The sequence below is a fragment of the Marmota flaviventris genome, chromosome X (assembly GCF_047511675.1).
Source record: "Marmota flaviventris isolate mMarFla1 chromosome X, mMarFla1.hap1, whole genome shotgun sequence".
Taxonomy (NCBI): domain Eukaryota; kingdom Metazoa; phylum Chordata; class Mammalia; order Rodentia; family Sciuridae; genus Marmota; species Marmota flaviventris.
The window spans coordinates 98,582,398-98,600,614 of NC_092518.1; the positions used below are offsets into that span (position 1 = coordinate 98,582,398).

Sequence of the window (18,217 nt, forward strand, 5' to 3'; positions counted from 1 at the left end):
AACTTAGTGAGACCCTGTTTCAAAATTAAAAATAAAATAAGAAGGGCTGAGGATGTAGCTCAGTGGTTAAGTGCCCCTGGGTTCAATCCCCTGGTACAAAGAGAGAGAGAGAGAGAGAGAGAGAGAGAGAGAGAGAGAGAGAGAGAGAACTATCTGATACACACAAAAATCCAACACCCTTTCATGATAAAAAAAAAACAAGCTAAAAATACAAGGGAAATTCCTCAATCTGATAAAGAGCTTTGTGAAAATTGAAGCTTTGTGTCAAGTGAAGGATGCATACATATGGGTTTGTTGTGTTTATTTGAATTAGAAACTCTTGTCTCCTTTTGAAAATAGAGTATCTCAGTGCCTAATGAAATAAAACTCCATGAAATTTTCAAATTCTCTATGAAATTTTTTTAGTGGCTGGGGCAAAATGCTTTTTTTTTTTTTTTTTTTTTGGTACTGGAGATTAAACCCAGAGGCACTCAACCACTGAGCCATATCCCCAGCCCTATTTTGTATTTTATTTAGAGACAGAGTCTCACTGAGTTGCTTAGGATCTCACTGAGTTGCTTAGCACCTCACTTTTGCTGAGGCTGGCTTTGAACCCTCTGTCTTCCTAACTCAGCCTCCCAAGCTGCTGGGATTACAAGCATGTACTGCTGCGCCAGGTGCAAAATGCTTTTTAAATCCCGTTTTCTTTCCAATAGCAATGTCTTTCAAGAAAGCTAATGGCTATTCTTACTAATTTGCTTATTTCATGTAGCTAGAATAGAAACTTTTTTTGTATACCTGAATTCTTGTTTCAATCCTCAGCATTAATTCCATCCCTGATAACTTCAAGCAAAAGCACTGAACATAAGATTTCATCATCTCCATCAATCCATCATTCAGCTATATCTCACCTCTCTTCTTAGCTCTCTAGGTCAGTGGTTGGCTAACTAAGTGCAATGGACCAATTCTTTCAGGTTGCCTGCTTTGATAAATACAATTTTATTAGAATACAGCCACACACATTCTTTTGAGGATTGTCTATGATTGTTTTCACCCAATAGCAGTAGGGTTAAGTGGTTGCATTAGAGAACATACAGCTCAGCAAGACAAAAATCTATACCATTTAGCCTTTTACAGAAAACATTTGCCATTGTCTGGTTTAAGATGAAGTTCTAGAATCTCAACATTTTTGTTTGCTTGTTTCATTTTGTTTTGCTTTTCACTGGGCTTTCTTCTCTCTATATTGCTATAATTGAAAAAAAAAATGCCCTTCTACTCCATGTATGCTTTCCTTTTGCCCGATTTATTTTTTATCACATAATAATGTTCTCTGTAAAACCATGATAATAAGCATATCATTGGCCATCTGAAACATTATTTCCCTCTACCTAGTATATATTAAGAATTAACTTTATTAAATGAATAAAGTTACATGGATAAAACCCCTCAAACTAGACACCCCCCACAGCATATATAGAAATATTCTATGAAAATGTTATCACTTTCTAGTCCCTTTTAGAAGCTTTGAGGAGTTTCTATATTCTGTTAAAATTTCATAGTCACTTTTAATCTATTTTCATTCTGCAGAATAAACTGTTTCAATAGAGAATAAATTAAAAGAGTAAAAGAGTAGCACATTGGTAAAATTTAGAATGTGTGAATGTTTGCAAATTGAACACATGAAAAGTAATGAAGAAGCATTGATTTCAACCCATGATGCAAAATATAGGAGATCTTGGAAGCATTCACGAATCACTGCAGTTCACTAGGAGATGTATTTCCAAGCCTTCAGTGATTACTGCAAGTAAACAACAGGATCACTAACTAGAGATAAACCATGTGAATAAAGGTTACAAGATAATAAACAGAAGCAAATAAGAGAATCCAACTAAGGCTGTAGATGGTGTCTTTGAATTAACAGTACATTGATTGCTGCTTGGTGTGGTGGCACATGCCTATAATTCCAGCAGTTTGGGAGGCTGAGGCAGGAGGATCATGAGTTGAAAGCCAGCTTCAGCAACTCAACAATGCCCTAAGCAACTTAGCGAGACCCTGTTTCTAAATAAAATATAAGAAAAAGCTGGGGATGTGGCTCAGTGGTTGAATGCTCCTGGGTTCAATCCCTGGTACCAAAAAAATAAAAATAAATAAAAAAGCTAGTATCTATAGTATCTATAGCTACTAACTTTGACGTGGATGATTGATAAATATTAATATATAAATTTAAAATAAATGTCCTAAATATTTAGCTTAAAATTTGCCATAGAAAATAATGTATCCCATCAAATTCCATAGTAAGTTAATCAGTCACAACCAAAGTTAAAAACATAGGTCTAAAATTTATTTAGAAATCTAATATTTAACAAAAATCTGCATTTTTTTGTATTTATGAGGAGGTTTTTAGAGATTGAATGAATATCTGTAAAAACATTATTCAAAAGAACACTTTACAGTTTAGTCTTCAGTGGGCAGTAGAATGATAGAGTAGCTACATTACTTATTATTCAAACATTTGGGAAATGTTAATCCCGCTAGTATGGTCAAGACTAAGTAAATTATAAAGACCAGATACTCTTTTTTTTTAAGTATATTTTCTTGAACCAGGAGTGGTGGTGAATTTCCACAATCCCAGTGCCTCAGAAGGCTGAGGCAGGAGGATCACAAGTTTGAGGCCAGCCTAGGCAATATAGTAAGACCCTGTCTCAGAATAAACAGGAAAATCTAGAGACAAAATTAAAGCCATGATTATATTTTTTTCCTTGGTCTCTATCATTTCTTTTCTCACATTACGGATAGAGTAGGGCCATGTAGTATAAATATAGCTGAAGTCCTCATTAATGTATACTTGGTTAGGCAGAGAGCACCAGGGAAAAATTCATGATTTCTTCTTTGTTTTTATCCCTTTTCCATCATTCAAGATCTGTAAAATTGTTGAATCTTCCATTCAGGTCTAAAGAAAGTATCAACAGGAAATTGAAACTCTTTACCCTTTGCCCATAGGAAAAGGTTTCAGGCCAGCTTGAAAGGAACTGGCCTAATCAGAAATCACACAGTTTCAAGATGTTGGGCAAATGTCAGAGGAGCAAATCCAAGATGTTTTTCAAAATATATTTGTAAATCATATTGAACCTCTCAGGTGTCAGTTCCTGGTAGAGCTATAGATTCACAAAGTTTTGCAGGTGGAAAAGTTCTCAGGGTTAAGGAGTAATTACATAACACAGAATTTGCTTAGCTGAAAGGATAGGGCTGATAAAATCTATCCTTAGCTGAGTCTATTTCAGAACATGGTGGTCACACTGCGTAACCATAGAACCTCAGATCTCAGGATGATGTCTCTAGGACTGCATTTTTGGCAACTAATTTGTGGTACACGTGAGATGGTTTGTTTCAACTGGGATAGACTAGACGAAAAAAAAAAGTGTGTACAGCCCATCTAGAGTCTTCCAGCAATAGAATTGCCTCTGCTGTCATGTAAGACACCTCTGTGCATATTATTTAGAGAGGCAAGCAGTCAGGTTGCCCAAAGTGGGAGTGGAGCTGGAGAGTATAACCCACGAAATATCTTGGCACCTGCAAGTGTTGGGAGGATTTTCTCCTTTTAAATAGATTGGTGAGAAACGATAGTTTTGAGATCTAAGGAAGAGGTGGCTTATTAGATTTCAGGCTTCTAGATCATATAGGCTATCAGTAAATCACAGCCAGTTTATCAGGAACAGAAGACAAGTTCGTAAGAAGTCTTTGCAACGTCATTCACACAGAAAAGCATCCATCAACGGCAAGTCCTTCAACAGAAACAGCAACTTCACAGTGTGGCAGTTGATCTTCCCATGGGCCGGGAGGTTGAACATCCTGCATAGTGCTGCCAGGAAATCCCTATTTCATACTAAGAGGGGGCCAGCTGGTTGCATATGTAGGATGTCCCATCTCCTGGCCCACTTCGTCGTGACAGATACCAGAAACATCACTCTACTTCACTGAAGAGCCATAAACTCTACTGGTCAAGGATAAAATCAATAGAAAGGCAGTCTGATCAATGTATTTTAATGAAGGGTATAGCACTAAGTATCAATTAGAACAATTTTGTTGGAAATGTTTTTCAGCTCTTCTATATCATTGATAATTTTTGGTCTTTGTACTTCAATTGCTGAGGGGGGAGTTAATATCTTAAAGTATATTGTGATTGTAATTTTGATTTTCTTTTGTTCTATCACTTTTTGCTTTATGAATTTTGCAGCTTAGTTATTAAGTGCATAAATGTTTGGGACTATTATGTTTCCTTTATGAATTGACATCTTTATGATTATAAAATTGTTACCCATTTTATCTGAAATTTCCTTTTTTGTTATTAATACATTAATTCCAGCATTTTTTGATTAGTATATGCAATATACACCTTTTATATCTTTTTACTATATACCTATCTATATTAGTATATTTAAATTTGTAGAGTTTGTTTATAGATAGCATGTAATTTTGTCAATTCCATCTCATTTTTAATCCAGGATTGCTGTTTCTTTCTTTAAATTGGCATTTTAAAACTGCTTACATTTAATAGAATTGTTGATTTGTTTGGATACATTTCTACCATTTTAAAATTTATTTTCTATTTATCCCTTCTCTTTTTTATTCCTTTGTTCCCAACTTCTGAATTATGTTTTTTTATTTGAGTATTCCATTTAATTGATTGCTTGGCTTTTTGACAATATTTTTTGGTAGTAAATGTGCTTTGGATCAGAATATATATATATATATATATATATATATATATATATATATATATATATATATACACACACACACACACACATACATACACATACCTAATGGTTAATAATTTCTTTATAGCTAATATTTTATCATTTTAAGTAAAATATAAAAAACTTACAATCATGTTTTCTTACCTTTCTCTGATTTGTCTTAGTTGTAATATAGACTACATCTCTATGCTTTCAGAATCTCATTAGACAATGTTATAAGTTTTGCTTCTGACAACCATATGTATTTTAAAGATTTAAAAATCCATTATATTTTTGCCATATATGCACCATTACTTTTGATCCCCTTCATTTCTAAAGTTTTCAAGTTTTTCTCTAGTATAATTTTCTTCTGCCTATAGAACACCCTTTAACATTTTTCAGAGTAAATCTTCTGGCAATGACTTCTTTAGTTACTCTTCATCTGAGAATTCTTTTTCCACACTCATTTGTGATTCTCACTGGATATAGTATTCTAAATTAGAAGTGCCTTTCTTTCAACTTTTTAAAATTATGATTACATTGCCTTCTGGCTTCCATATTTTCTGATAAAAAAGCTGAAGTCATTCAAATCATGGCTTTGCTGTATGTAAAGGGTAATTTTCTCAGGCTGCTTTCAAGATTTTTTTCCTTATCTCTTGTTTTCACCAATTTTATTATGATGTGTTTATCTATGTATGATTTTTTTTTAGTTTAACCATTTGACTTTTACAGACCTTTTTAACTCTGTTAATTTGTTTTTCACCAAATGTGGCATGCTTTGGACCATTATTTCTTCAAATAGTTTTTCTTTATCAATGTTTTTCCTTTCATATAGAATTTCAATGACACAAATATTAAACATAGATATTATCCTACCGGTCCTTAATATGTACATTTATTTTTAATTTTTTCCTACTTAGTTGTTCAGATTCAATAATTTATATTGATCTAACTTAAGTTTCCATGACTCTTATTGTCTCTGTTCTGTTATTAAACTTGTTCAATGATTTTTTTCTTTCAAATATTGTATTTTTTCAGCTCTTAAAGTTTTTATTTGATTCTTTTAAATTCTTACTAGTTTGGAACTCCTATCTTTCTATTCATTTCAAAAGAAACTCTCTCTTCCTTCATTAAACATGGTTATAGTAGCTGCTTTGAAAGTTCTTTGACTATAAATTCCAACATTTGGGCCATCTTAACGTTGTTTCTTTCTTTCTTTCTTTTTTAAATTCTCTTCTTCCTTTAAATTTTTTGAAATTTTTCTAAAATTCTATGATATTTGAGTAAAATGTTTTGTATCCTTGATACTTTCAATATTATGTTTTGAGATCATTGGGTTTTTTTTCTTTAATTGATGTGAAATTCACATTCCATAAATTAACCATTACCACTTAGAAAGGTAAAATTTAATAGTACTTAATACACTCACAGGAATGTCCACTCATCACTTCTTTCTAGTTCCAGGGTTTTGTTGCTGATGTTGTTGTGTGTGTGTGTATGCGTGTGCTTACGTGTGTGTGCACGTGTGCTAGGGATCAAGCCTTGGGCCTTGTACATGCTGTGCAAGCACTCTGTTATTGAGCCACATGTTCCAAGAAATTTTTATCACTCCCCCACAAATTCCATATCCATTAAGTAGTTGTTCTATATTATCTCATTCCCCAGCCCTTAGAAAACACTATTCTCTTATCAGTATCTAAGAACTTAGTTACTCTGCATGTTTTTATTTTCTTTTGTCTGACTAATTTATGAAAGCATCCATGTCTTAAAGGTTTGTTCATGATGCAGCATTTATCAATATTTCATTACTTTTTAAATCTCAGTAATATTCCATTGTGCATATATACCACGTTTTGTTTATCTGTTCATCCATTAATGAACATTTGGATTGCTTCTACCTCTTGACTATTGTGACTACTACAGCTATCAATATATTGAACAAATACCTATGAGAGCCTGCTTTCAATTCTTTTGAATGTATATCCAGAAATGGGATTACTGGATTATGTGATAGTTCTATTTTAAATTTTAGGATCCTCCATACTCTTTTCCATAGTAGTTGCACCATTTTACAATCCCACCAACACAGGGCAAGTGTCCCAGTTTTTACAGCCATTGGTAATTTTTAAGAATTTTTGTAATAGTCATCATAATTAGCATGAAGCAATATCTCAATGGCTTTAATTTGCATTTTCTTGACAATTAGTAGTCATCAGAGCTTGTTGTCCACTTGTATATCATTTTTAGAGAGATATCTATTCAAATCTTTTGCCTGTTTTTCAATCAGGTTTTTAAATTATTTGTTGTTGAGTTGTAGAAATTCTTCATCTATTCTGGATACTAACCCCTTAGATATGACTTATAAAAATTTCTCCAATTTTACAGATTGACTTTTCACTCTGTTAATTGTGTCTTTTGATGCAAAAAGTTTATAGTTTAATGTAGTTGTTTTTATCTATTTTTGTTTTTGTTGCCTATGATTTTGATGTCATTCCAAGAAATCATTGACAAGCCAAATGTAATGAAACTTTTAACCTATGTTTTCTATTTAAGAAAACATGGTCTGGGCTGTTGTCGTGGTTCAGTGGTAGCTTGTGTGAGGAACTGGGTTCGATCCTCAGCACCACATAAAAATAAAATGAAGATATTGTTTCCAACTAAAATAAATAAATATTAAAAAACAGAAAACATGGTCCTCTATTCCATTCCATTAGGCTGTTTGTTTCTTTTTATGCTAACACCATAGTGTTATGATTACTGTAGTTTTATAATATGTTTTAAAATCATGAAGTATTGGTCTTTCAATTTTATTCTATTAGAAGTCATTTGAGATTGCATATGAAATTTAGGATGATTTTTTTTCTATTTCCATAAAAAATGCCATTGGGATTTTGGTAAGGATGGTGTTGAATCTGTACGCTGCTTTTGACTTATGAATAACAGAAACTTATTTCTCACAATTCTGGAAGCTTGGAAACCTCATCAGATTTGGCATCTGGTGAAGATCCATTTATGGTTCATAGATGGTGATTTCTCACTTGTTCTCATGATGGAAGGAGGAATGGGTCTTTTTCAAGCCTCTTTTATGAGGCCACTAATCCCATTCAGAGAGACTCCATCCTAGTAACCTAATTTCTTCCCAAAGGCCAAGCCTCCTAACACCATCACTTTGGTGATTAGATTTCAACATATTATTTGGCGGGGGGATATTCATAGTACCAGGTCTTTTCAGATTTTCTCTAAGTTAATCCTTACACTTAGGCTTTTTAAAACTCTTTGTCTACATATCTTTCATACACTCAAGTTAGATATCAGCCCTAGGTGAATCTCAGCATCTTTTCAGTTCTTTGGCAAGAATATATTCTGTCCTGAACATGCCCCTGCCTTTCAAGAGTCCCTGGAATATTAAGGAACTTTTCAAATATCTCATACCCTCAAAATGTCACTCTTTGAATTTCTTACCAGGCTTTCAGCATTTTCATTCATCTATTTTTTGCTCCCAAATACACACACACACACACACATAAATTTTCTTTTCTTTTTTTTTTTTTTTTTGTCTCAGTTTGTTCATTTGTCTTTCAGTATTTATTGTGTAGGTGGGGTGGGGAGGGGTGTTCTGAGTTAAAGGGAAGTCTTTTGTAGCAGTCCTTCAGGGAAACCACAGTCAAATCAAAACAGATGTATCCCTGGGGTGAATGTGCATTGTGTTCCCTCTAGAACCAAGGTATCCACATTAGGAATGTGGACTGCCATCTCAAAACTGTCCCCCCAGTAAGGAATTGAGTGGATTACCGTAAGATAAAGTACTTCAAGACCACCGCCCCCCATGATGTTTCATTTAGCTTTCCCCTTATAAATGTTTGCTTGGTTGCTGTAAACCTTTGACTGTTAGAGTTCTAGTAAGGTTGATTTTGACAGTTTTTATCTCTTCTTTGGTGTTTCTTTCAATAGACATCCCCACAGTTCCCTGCTACATCATCTTTGCTCTCCTGACCCTGAGTCTTTTAAATATTCTCTTGAGAATATTGGTTTTTAGAATTAAAATAGGTCATCAGCCTCATCAGATTTAGAACCCAAGTCTCAACTCTTTTTTCTGTGGGCCTTGTTTCCAATGTCAGTTCGATTTTCAAAGCATTTGGAATGCTCCTTGGATCTGTCCCATGGGTGTTATTCAGGGGTCCCATATGGGACCTGGACAGTACTGTATATCATAGTCCAATTTTCAGTCTTTTGTTACATGGCTTTGGGTCATTTTTACAAATGTGTAGCTGATAGATGAGCCTAGGATTTAGGTGACCTATTCTCAAGCCTCTTCATCTCCTTGATTTTCACTACAGTGGACATTTCCTGGAACTCTGGTGAGAAAGTCAGATTTTTAGATTCTTCATATTGTGCATTTATTGTTTTGGAGTCTGCTTCAGGGACAAATGTAGGGAAATGAAAGAGAAAAAATAATTGGGCATTCCCTTCACACTCTTCAGACCTTGGTGGTCTTTTTTTTCTAGTTCACATGGTCAAACTGAGAGATTTTTTCTCTCAAAGGTTTAATTACCTGCACAACTCCTCCTGGTGTTGCCACTATTGGTGGACATCTTAGTGATTGATGCATGCTTTCATGGCAGGAGAGAAAAAGAAGAGCAAAGAAAATAATTTCTCTGTCTTATGCCTGTGTTCTCTGTCCTCTAAATTACCTCTTTACTTTATAGTTGATTGTCTTTTCTGTCCATTGGGGAAACTATGTTTCTTGGAGGTTTCTTTCTTCACATCCACTACACAGTTCTAATGATTTTGGCTGCATTAAAATCTAAGCCAGAAAATAATTTAGGGAGAGGAAACAGGAAAATCACTCTTAGTGATCCTTCTTTGATTTTGCCAACAGGTTTTAGTTGTATTCTGTAGGAGAGATCAGGTTGAATGTGCTCCCTCCAGAAATGGAAGACTATTAATGGGCAACTTTGTTAAAAATTCAAAAATTCATTTTATCACTTTTGTTTCTGTGTTATGAAAATAAAATTGATTTTTTTTACATGTTGGCTTTTTATCTAACAATCTTTCTAAATTTACTTATTAATTCTCAAAATGTATCTGTAAAGTTGTTTCATTTTTCTAAGTACACAGTCATGTTTTCATTTTTCTACTTAAATCCTCAATATTTTTATTTCTTTTACTTACCATAGCATGCTAATGAGTAACTCTGGTACAGGGCAGAATGGATGTTGTTATAGTGGACATTCTTGTCTCTTTCAAAACTCAAAGGAAAGACTTAGACTTTTAACTACTAAGTATAATATATGTTATAAACATTTGGTCAGTTTTCTTTGGGAGATTAAGAATTAAGGAGACTTAATTTAGTTTTCTAAAATTGATTTTATCACAAATCACATTGAATTATAGAAAAAAAATGTACATACATCATGTACACCCACAAGAATGGGTAGTTATACTCCATGAACGTATATGTCAAAATACATTCCACTATCATGTATAACTATAAAGAAAAAACCCACAGTAGGTATAGTGGCCCTACAGCCTACCAAACTAGAGGGGTTCACAAAAAAATCTTAATTTTTTTGAAGAAAGTATTTTAATATAGCACACTAATCAACTCAACTCTATATCAATACAGTTATAACATAATTTTTAACATGAAAAAAGCATATGAATATTGAATTGCAGGCTTGGGTAAAGTCAATAAATATGCGATCAGTAAAAATGAATAAATAGAAAATAGTAAGAAAAAAGAAAAATGTATATATTTACTTATTCACAGAATAAAATGACACACTTTTAAGCTTTCTTTTCAAGGTTAATCTTGCCTCATGAATGCTGCTGGGAAATAGTAATAATCCCTATATTTACCCCCAAAATCTGTATATGATTGATTTTTTATGCACATTTGGTACCATAAGTAAATAGATCTGTGTTTTCCCATCCCCCCCAAAAATATATATAGTATGACCTTCCATTTGTTTAGATGTAAATTCATATTTTTCCATAAGTTTTCATGGTTATTTCCTAATATAGGTCTTGAGTCTATCTTGCTAAAGTTTTAGTAAGATATTTTATGAATTCTCTCACTGTTGCTAATGGACTATTTTGTCTTTATTCCATTTCCAGCCTTGTTCTTAGACTATTTCAACCTCTAGATTATTTTATATTTATCTTGTATCATGTAATTTTCATGTACTAAATCCAGTACTGTTTTTAGAAAAGTGTCAGATTTGCTAGGCCTATGGTCACCCAAAAATAGACAACAGATAATTTGATCCCTTGCTTTCTAAAGCATAAGAAAATAAGATACAAATTATTCACAATATTATCTTGGTGAAAATTAATAAAATAATGAGTAATAGGATAAGTTGGCATCCTGTCCATTTCCCAAATTTAATGTTATTGATATGTATTGATGGCATTACTATTTTTAATGTTTATTGTTGGTTTTTGGTAAATTACCTTTATCATATTTATAAGAAGGCCCCTTTTATCCCTATATAATTGAAATTTTAATTAGAAGTAGTTTCTCCATTTAATCAAATTATCTTCATTACCTATTAAAAATCATAAAATTTCTTCACAATTGTTAACAAAGAATTTTATTAGTAAATTTCATGGTATTAAATCACCCTTGAATTCCTGAAATAACTCTTGTTTTTTCACGATGTATTATTCCTTTGATATTTTTACTGGACTCTGTTAATATTTTATTTGGGATTTTGAATCTATATCATTGAATGCTATTTGTCTCTAATGTTTTTTAAGTGTTTTTGGAGTTTTGCTATTTACACTATATTGTTTTATGAAATGCTCTGGGAAACTTTTAAATGTTATTATGGTTACTCATTTTTTCATGTATGTTAACTTAAACAAATTAATTATAATTTCTAATTTCCAAGTTCTAGAAATTGGAAATGTGATTATTGTGGTATTACTTCACAATTCTCCCCAAATTACTATACCTTTTAATTATATTGTCAGAATACTGGACTATTCTTTTCTCCAAGGCAAAGATTGTCTCCATTGCTTCATAGGAATAAAATCTTTTATATTTCTTTTAAACAAAAGAAATGAAAGATGAGAGTGTCATTTACTCCATCTTTACTACTTTTTTCAATATTGTTGGATATGTCTGTGATTCTGGAGTTATTAAAAATCATGTACTCCTTGAGTAAATGAGTGAATGAACATATAAAATATGAAATACTGTGTGCAATTGTTTCCTCTGAAAATCAGATTTTATTTCATCTAACTATGAATTTACTTGCCCCATGGAAAATGTGCAATAGTCTCTTTGTTATGTAACTCCTTCCAAACTTTCCATACATTCCTTATGTGAAATATGCATGAATCACATAAATTTACCCATCATTCCAAGCAGTATGGATTGAATAGTAGAAAAATAAAACAGGAAGTGATTGTTCACCCAATGGAACTTATATTCTAGTGATTATGGCAATAGAATTCTCCCACATAGTAATAGTGAAGACATACTTGTGCATTTAAAGCACAATTGGAAAAACAATTTTTGCAGGTGAAACATGTTGAGTAGAGTATCAAAATCTTCAACACAATCAACTTTCATGATAGATACAATCTGAGGAAGGTACAAAAAATTATTAACAATAATGAGCATCCACAAAGACATTTGGTCCAAAGAATTTCTGGTGATAGCTTTTCTTTATTGTACTGGTTAAATCCTACTGATTGGTAGTTATGGTCAAGTAAGCTGCTCTTGAATCAACCTTTCAGCAGATAAATAAATAAAACACAAAAACAAATTATCTGATTTACTGGAGAATAACCCAATACAGAATTCTGGAGGGTCTAAACACTTTGAAGAAAGTCATAACACTGATTGAGTTTCCAGCTTCCATGATGTATAATCTAAGTTGAAGATATAGTGTGCAATGATAGGTGGATAAAACTACAATAAATAATCTTCAGTTTTTGTGGTCTAAAGAACCTGAGAAAATAATTTGAGGAAATATCAACACTGAAAGGTGACAGAGTATCCAGGAATGGGTAGAGATAGAGGGACCACAAAATTTTTGTACAGTATTCAAAATATGCATAATTAAAACTTGATTCTTATAAGAAAAAGATATTAATTGTAATCCCCAGGCTAGCTACTAAGGAAAAAACTAAAACATTATACAGGGAAAAAAAATAAGAAGTGAATCGAGTAGTTTCTTATAAAAAGGTCAGTTAATCACAAATGAAGGCATTACTGAAGGAAATGATGGTATATATTATATAGAAAATGATGGAAGTAAATCTTTTCCTAACTGTAATTAGTTTAAATGTGAAATGTATTAAACTAAAATTAAAAGGCAGAGACTAACAGAGTGAGCAAAAATATATTATCCAACTATATACTTCCAACAAGAAACTCAATATCTCAGGACACCTGGATATTGACAGTGAAGGAATGTTCCATGTAAATAGTAACCAAAGGAGAGTTAAGTTAATGTCAAAAAAATAGAACTTATATGAAAGACAAAGGACATCATAAGTTCATAAAAAGGTAAAGTCACCAAGAAGATACAAAACCTATAAACATATATGCACCTAACAACAGAGCCCAACAAACACAGGAAGCAAAAAGTAAAAGAATTGAAACAAGAAAAAGAAAACATACCTACAATAATACCTGGAGACATCATACCCTATTTTAAACAATGTATAGACCAACTACACAGATAAATAAAGAGATAGAGGAATTAGAAAACTCTATAAAGGGCTGGGAATGTGGCTCAGTGGTAGAATGCTTGCTTACCATGTATGTATGGGTTCAATCCTCACTACTGAAAACACACACACACACACACAACTGTAAAGCAGCTAATTCTAATAGACATAGAGAATAATCCATCTAATAACATATAGAATGTTCTCTGAGATAGACCATATGTTTGGCCACTAAACAAATATAAATTAATTAAAATATTATTATTCAAAGTATATTCTCCACAATGGAGTAAAACTAGAAATCAGCAATTAGAAAGAAAATTGACAAATTTGAACATATACAGATATTAAACAGCATACTCACTATTAAATGGCCAATGAGTGAAAAAAGAAATCACAAAATAAAATTTTAAAATATTTTGAAAAAGAGTGAAATAAAAACTTACCAAAAATTATGGTATGCAGCAAAAACAGTGTTTAGAGGGAAATTTATACTATAAATGGCTACATTTATAAAGAAGAAAAGGGCTGAGAGTACAGCCCAATTATAGATCATGTTCTTAGCATATGTGAGGCCTTGGTTCCATTCCCAGCACCACAAAAATAAAGAAAAGGATTGGTTAAAAAAATCAGTAAAAGAAAGATCCTAAAGAAGGATATAACATAAATTTATATCCTTAAGATATAAAATAGAAAAAGAACTAGAATAAAAGAATAAGCTTCATTCAACTAGAAAAAAAATGATAAAGACAAATAAAATAGAGTATGGGAAAAATAAAGAATCTTAAGAATATCAGAAGTTGAGATTCTTTGAAAAGATCAAAAAAGTTGACAAACCTTTTAGCCAGAATGACTAAGAAACAAAAGTGATCACACAAATTATGAAAATAAGAAATGACAATAAGAGCATTTCTACTGACCTTCCAGAAATTAAATAGATTAGGAAAAAATATAATGAACAATTGTGCTCCAATAAAGTAGAAACCCAGAAGAAATAGTCTAAAGATAATTATAACAAGTAAAGACTTGAATCAGTTACCAAAACCTCCCAACAAGGAAAAGACAAGATGACTTCGTTGATGAATTTTACCAAACATTTAAAAAATTAACACCAGTCCTTCTCAAACTACATTTTATGAGACCAACTTTATCTTAATACTCAGGCCAGATAAAGACAGCACAAGAAAACCATAGACCAAGATCGTTTATGAATATAGATGCAAAAATTCTGAACAAAATATAAATGAACTCAATTCAGCATGATATTATGCACTATGACCAAGTGGGAATGTAAGAGCAGAGGGAAGTAAACAAGCCATAAGGTCATCTCCATTCCTGCAGAAAAATGTATTTGACAAAATCCATCACTCTTTTATGATGGAAAACAAAAACACTTAACAAACTAGAAATAGGAGAAAACTTCCTCAACATGATAAAAGGGATTAATGAAAATCCCCAGCTAATATCATAATTTCATAATCAGTAGTTTAAAAAAAGCTGAAAGAATTCCCTCTAAGACCGGGAATAAAGAGAAGATACCCACTTTCATTATTTCTATTCAGTGTTGTATTGGAAACTGTATCTAGAGAGATTAGGCAAGAAAAGGAAATAAAAGAGGAAAATTGAAAAAGAAGAAATAAATTATCTATATTTTCAGATAACATGATCTTATATAGGAAAATTAAAAACAAAAACAAAAACAAACCCACCCACCATATATATATATATATATATATATATATATATATATATATATATATATATATGATCTATATATGAGATCAATTCAGCAAAGTCACAAGAGACACTATTAATACACGAAAATCAAATCTAATTATATACAAGGCAGTAAACAATCCATAAAAAAAATGAAGTACTGATGCATGCTACAAAATGGATAAACCTCCAAATCATTATGCTAAGTGAAAGAAACCAGACACAAAAGGTTACAAATTCCAATTATATGAGATATCTAGATTAAGTAAGTTTATAAAAACAGAAAAAAAGATTATAGAGATTTCCCAGGGCTGGAGGAGGGAAGTAATGAGAGAGGGGCTGACTGGTTAATGGGAAGTGATTTCCTTTTTGAATAATTAAATTTTTGAGAACTAGAGAGAGGTGATGGTTGTACAATATTATGAATGTACTAAATGCCATTGGTTTGTACACTTTAAGTGATTCATTTGGGCTGGGCAATAAGCCACGGAGCCTTTTACCACTGATCTACATTCCAACCCCTTTTAATTTTTTTATATTTTGAAAGAGACAGGATCTATCTAAGTTACTGAGGCTGGCCTCCACGAACCTCCTACCTCCAACCTCCCCATTATAGGCAAGCTCCACAGTGTCTGGCAGTTTTATGTTGTATAAAGTTTACAGCAATAAAAATTTATGCAACACTGATAGCATCATCATCATCATCATTATGGAAATTAATGCTTCTGAAATTTCACTTTCTTTAAAAAGCTTAGATTAAGAATAAAAAATTAGAGCGCTAAAATTGAAAAGTGGATTTAGTCGATTTGAATAACATATTTTTGTCTTCTCTCTGTTCTCTTTCAGATTATGTCTGGCCACTACCTAGGTATTTGTGCCCCGTCTGGATTTCTTTAGATGTTTTATTTTCTACTGCGTCCATCATGCACCTCTGCGCTATATCGCTGGATCGGTATGTAGCAATACGTAATCCTATTGAGCATAGCCGTTTCAATTCGCGGACTAAGGCCATCATGAAGATTGCTATTGTTTGGGCAATTTCAATAGGTAAATATACTCCTGGCCATTAGAATTGCAACGGCTATGCTCAATACCTTCGGATTATGTACTGTGAACAACGTACAGACGTCGACTGGTAACGTTGTATATGGCTGGGATTGTTAGGAATTATTCTTAACCTATTTATCTGATATTTAGGTTAACAATAATGAAACAAATATGACAAATATGAACATACAGGATATGACAAATATGAACATATAGGTGTAAAGTTTTCATTTATAGTGCTAAGTTAGTTCTTACTTTAGTATGCCAACGAATTCTGCAACACAGATACAAAGCCTTGTGCATATTTAAAATGCGTTGACCATTACAAAGATTAAAAAAATCTAAATCTTGGAAAAGATACATTTGTCCCAGAATATTAGCCTTAATGTTTTAATTCTAATTCCACATCCTTTTCAGTGGAAAATTAATAATATGATCTGGATCTTTATGAAGAAAACAGGTCTCAATGTTTGCTAAATTTGTTAAACACAAAATATACTATTTCTCCTCAGCTTTAATTGTCTTCTTGAATTCTGGTTATACAGAGAGAGGAGAAACTATTGATTTTTTTAAGGATTTGGGGAAAAATTTTATTGGGATGTGGAGAAATTTAAAGAGACAGAAATGGTCATGTTATTGCTAATATTTAAGATATTCATAAATACTATACTAATGCTACTATTAAAGTAAAGCAGGTTAACTCATTGGATTTAGGGCTTTTACAGCCCTCTTTTATCTCCTTCCAGTTGAGCTTTTTCTTCTTTTGAAGAAAAATAATTTTTCTTCAAACCTATGTTTCTGTAAAAGATTTAGGTAAATTTGCCAACAAGATCAAAACCTCTGCACAATCTTCACTGATATCTTCTAGAAATTTGTCTCTGGGTTTATTGATGAATTTAATTTGGTTAAGTTATTTATTTTAAGTTTTAACATCGTTCTTTGTAGATTGTTCTATCAGTATATACAATACAAACACCTTTGGATAAGAAGCCATGAAATTTTTCACAAATATAAATGGATTCTATATATATAATTTGACTTAAAATTTTAAGAGTTCACAGATTTTAATGTCTCTACCCCAAGGTGCTCATCTAAAAAGAATCCAGTTCTTATGGTACTTACAAAAAAAGTATATACGTAAGTGAAATTAGAATACTAGGGTCATCGGTTTCTAGAAATGACAGTCTGGGTAATTTGCAATGACTCTTGGGCTAAAGAAAACTAAAAATATGAATAAAATACTAACATCTCAGATAATCTAATAAAATAGTGTGTGTTTATGTGGCCAAAATTTAGAGAAAGACAGAAGTCCGGGAAAAATTATGACATTTGGTTCACTTTTGCCAAAGATGTAATTGCCAATCTAAAGATATGACCAACAGATTGGGAAACATTTCATTGCCTCATCTTTGATCCACAAAGTTGGACCAAAGTAAGATTACAGAGTTTGGCAAGGGTCAGCCAATCTGAATTTAATTTTGGGATCCCAAAGACCTGTAGTCTAGGAATAAAGAAGGAAGAAGATTAAACATCTATGACATGAAATTCAACTCTGGTTCAAGTCATATAGGTAGCCAAGAAAAATCTTGAGCCTTGAAATTGGATTAACATGTTTTCATATTATTCATGTTTACAACTTATTTGGCATAAGCAACAAAAAAAATCTTAAGCTCCAATTACTTCTTTTAATAATTTTCAAATATAGTCACTGAAACACAGTGATAAGCAGATATAAAAGAAAAACGATACTTGAACCAGACATGGGACAATGAAATATAAAAGAAATGAACTTAAAGCTATTTAAGATGGTCGAGTTATCAGACATAGACTTTAAACAACCATTTGTAAGGTGAACATGGCAATTATAAGCTAAACTTAAATCTTTCAGCAAGAAACTGTTAAGGGTAACATTAAGATCTGAGAAACAACCAGAAAATTTGGAGCTTAAGTATAATATGAAAACCTAAGAATTCAGTGCCAGATTAGACATGGCTATAGAGAGAACTATTAGAGATTTGAAAGAAGAAACTCTGATGAATGAAGCATGGAAAATT

At 32.2% G+C, this 18,217-nt stretch overlaps 1 protein-coding gene across 1 annotated transcript in view; it reads left to right on the plus strand.

The window, feature by feature from the left end:
- The window catches only part of Htr2c (5-hydroxytryptamine receptor 2C), a 131,602-nt gene that overhangs the window by 80,228 nt on the left and 33,157 nt on the right, over positions 1-18,217 (plus strand). Inside the window, exon 3 of the mRNA XM_027933170.2 lies at positions 15,963-16,163. Within this exon, the coding sequence (XP_027788971.1) occupies positions 15,963-16,163 (201 nt within the window). The remainder of the gene's footprint in view (positions 1-15,962; positions 16,164-18,217) is intronic.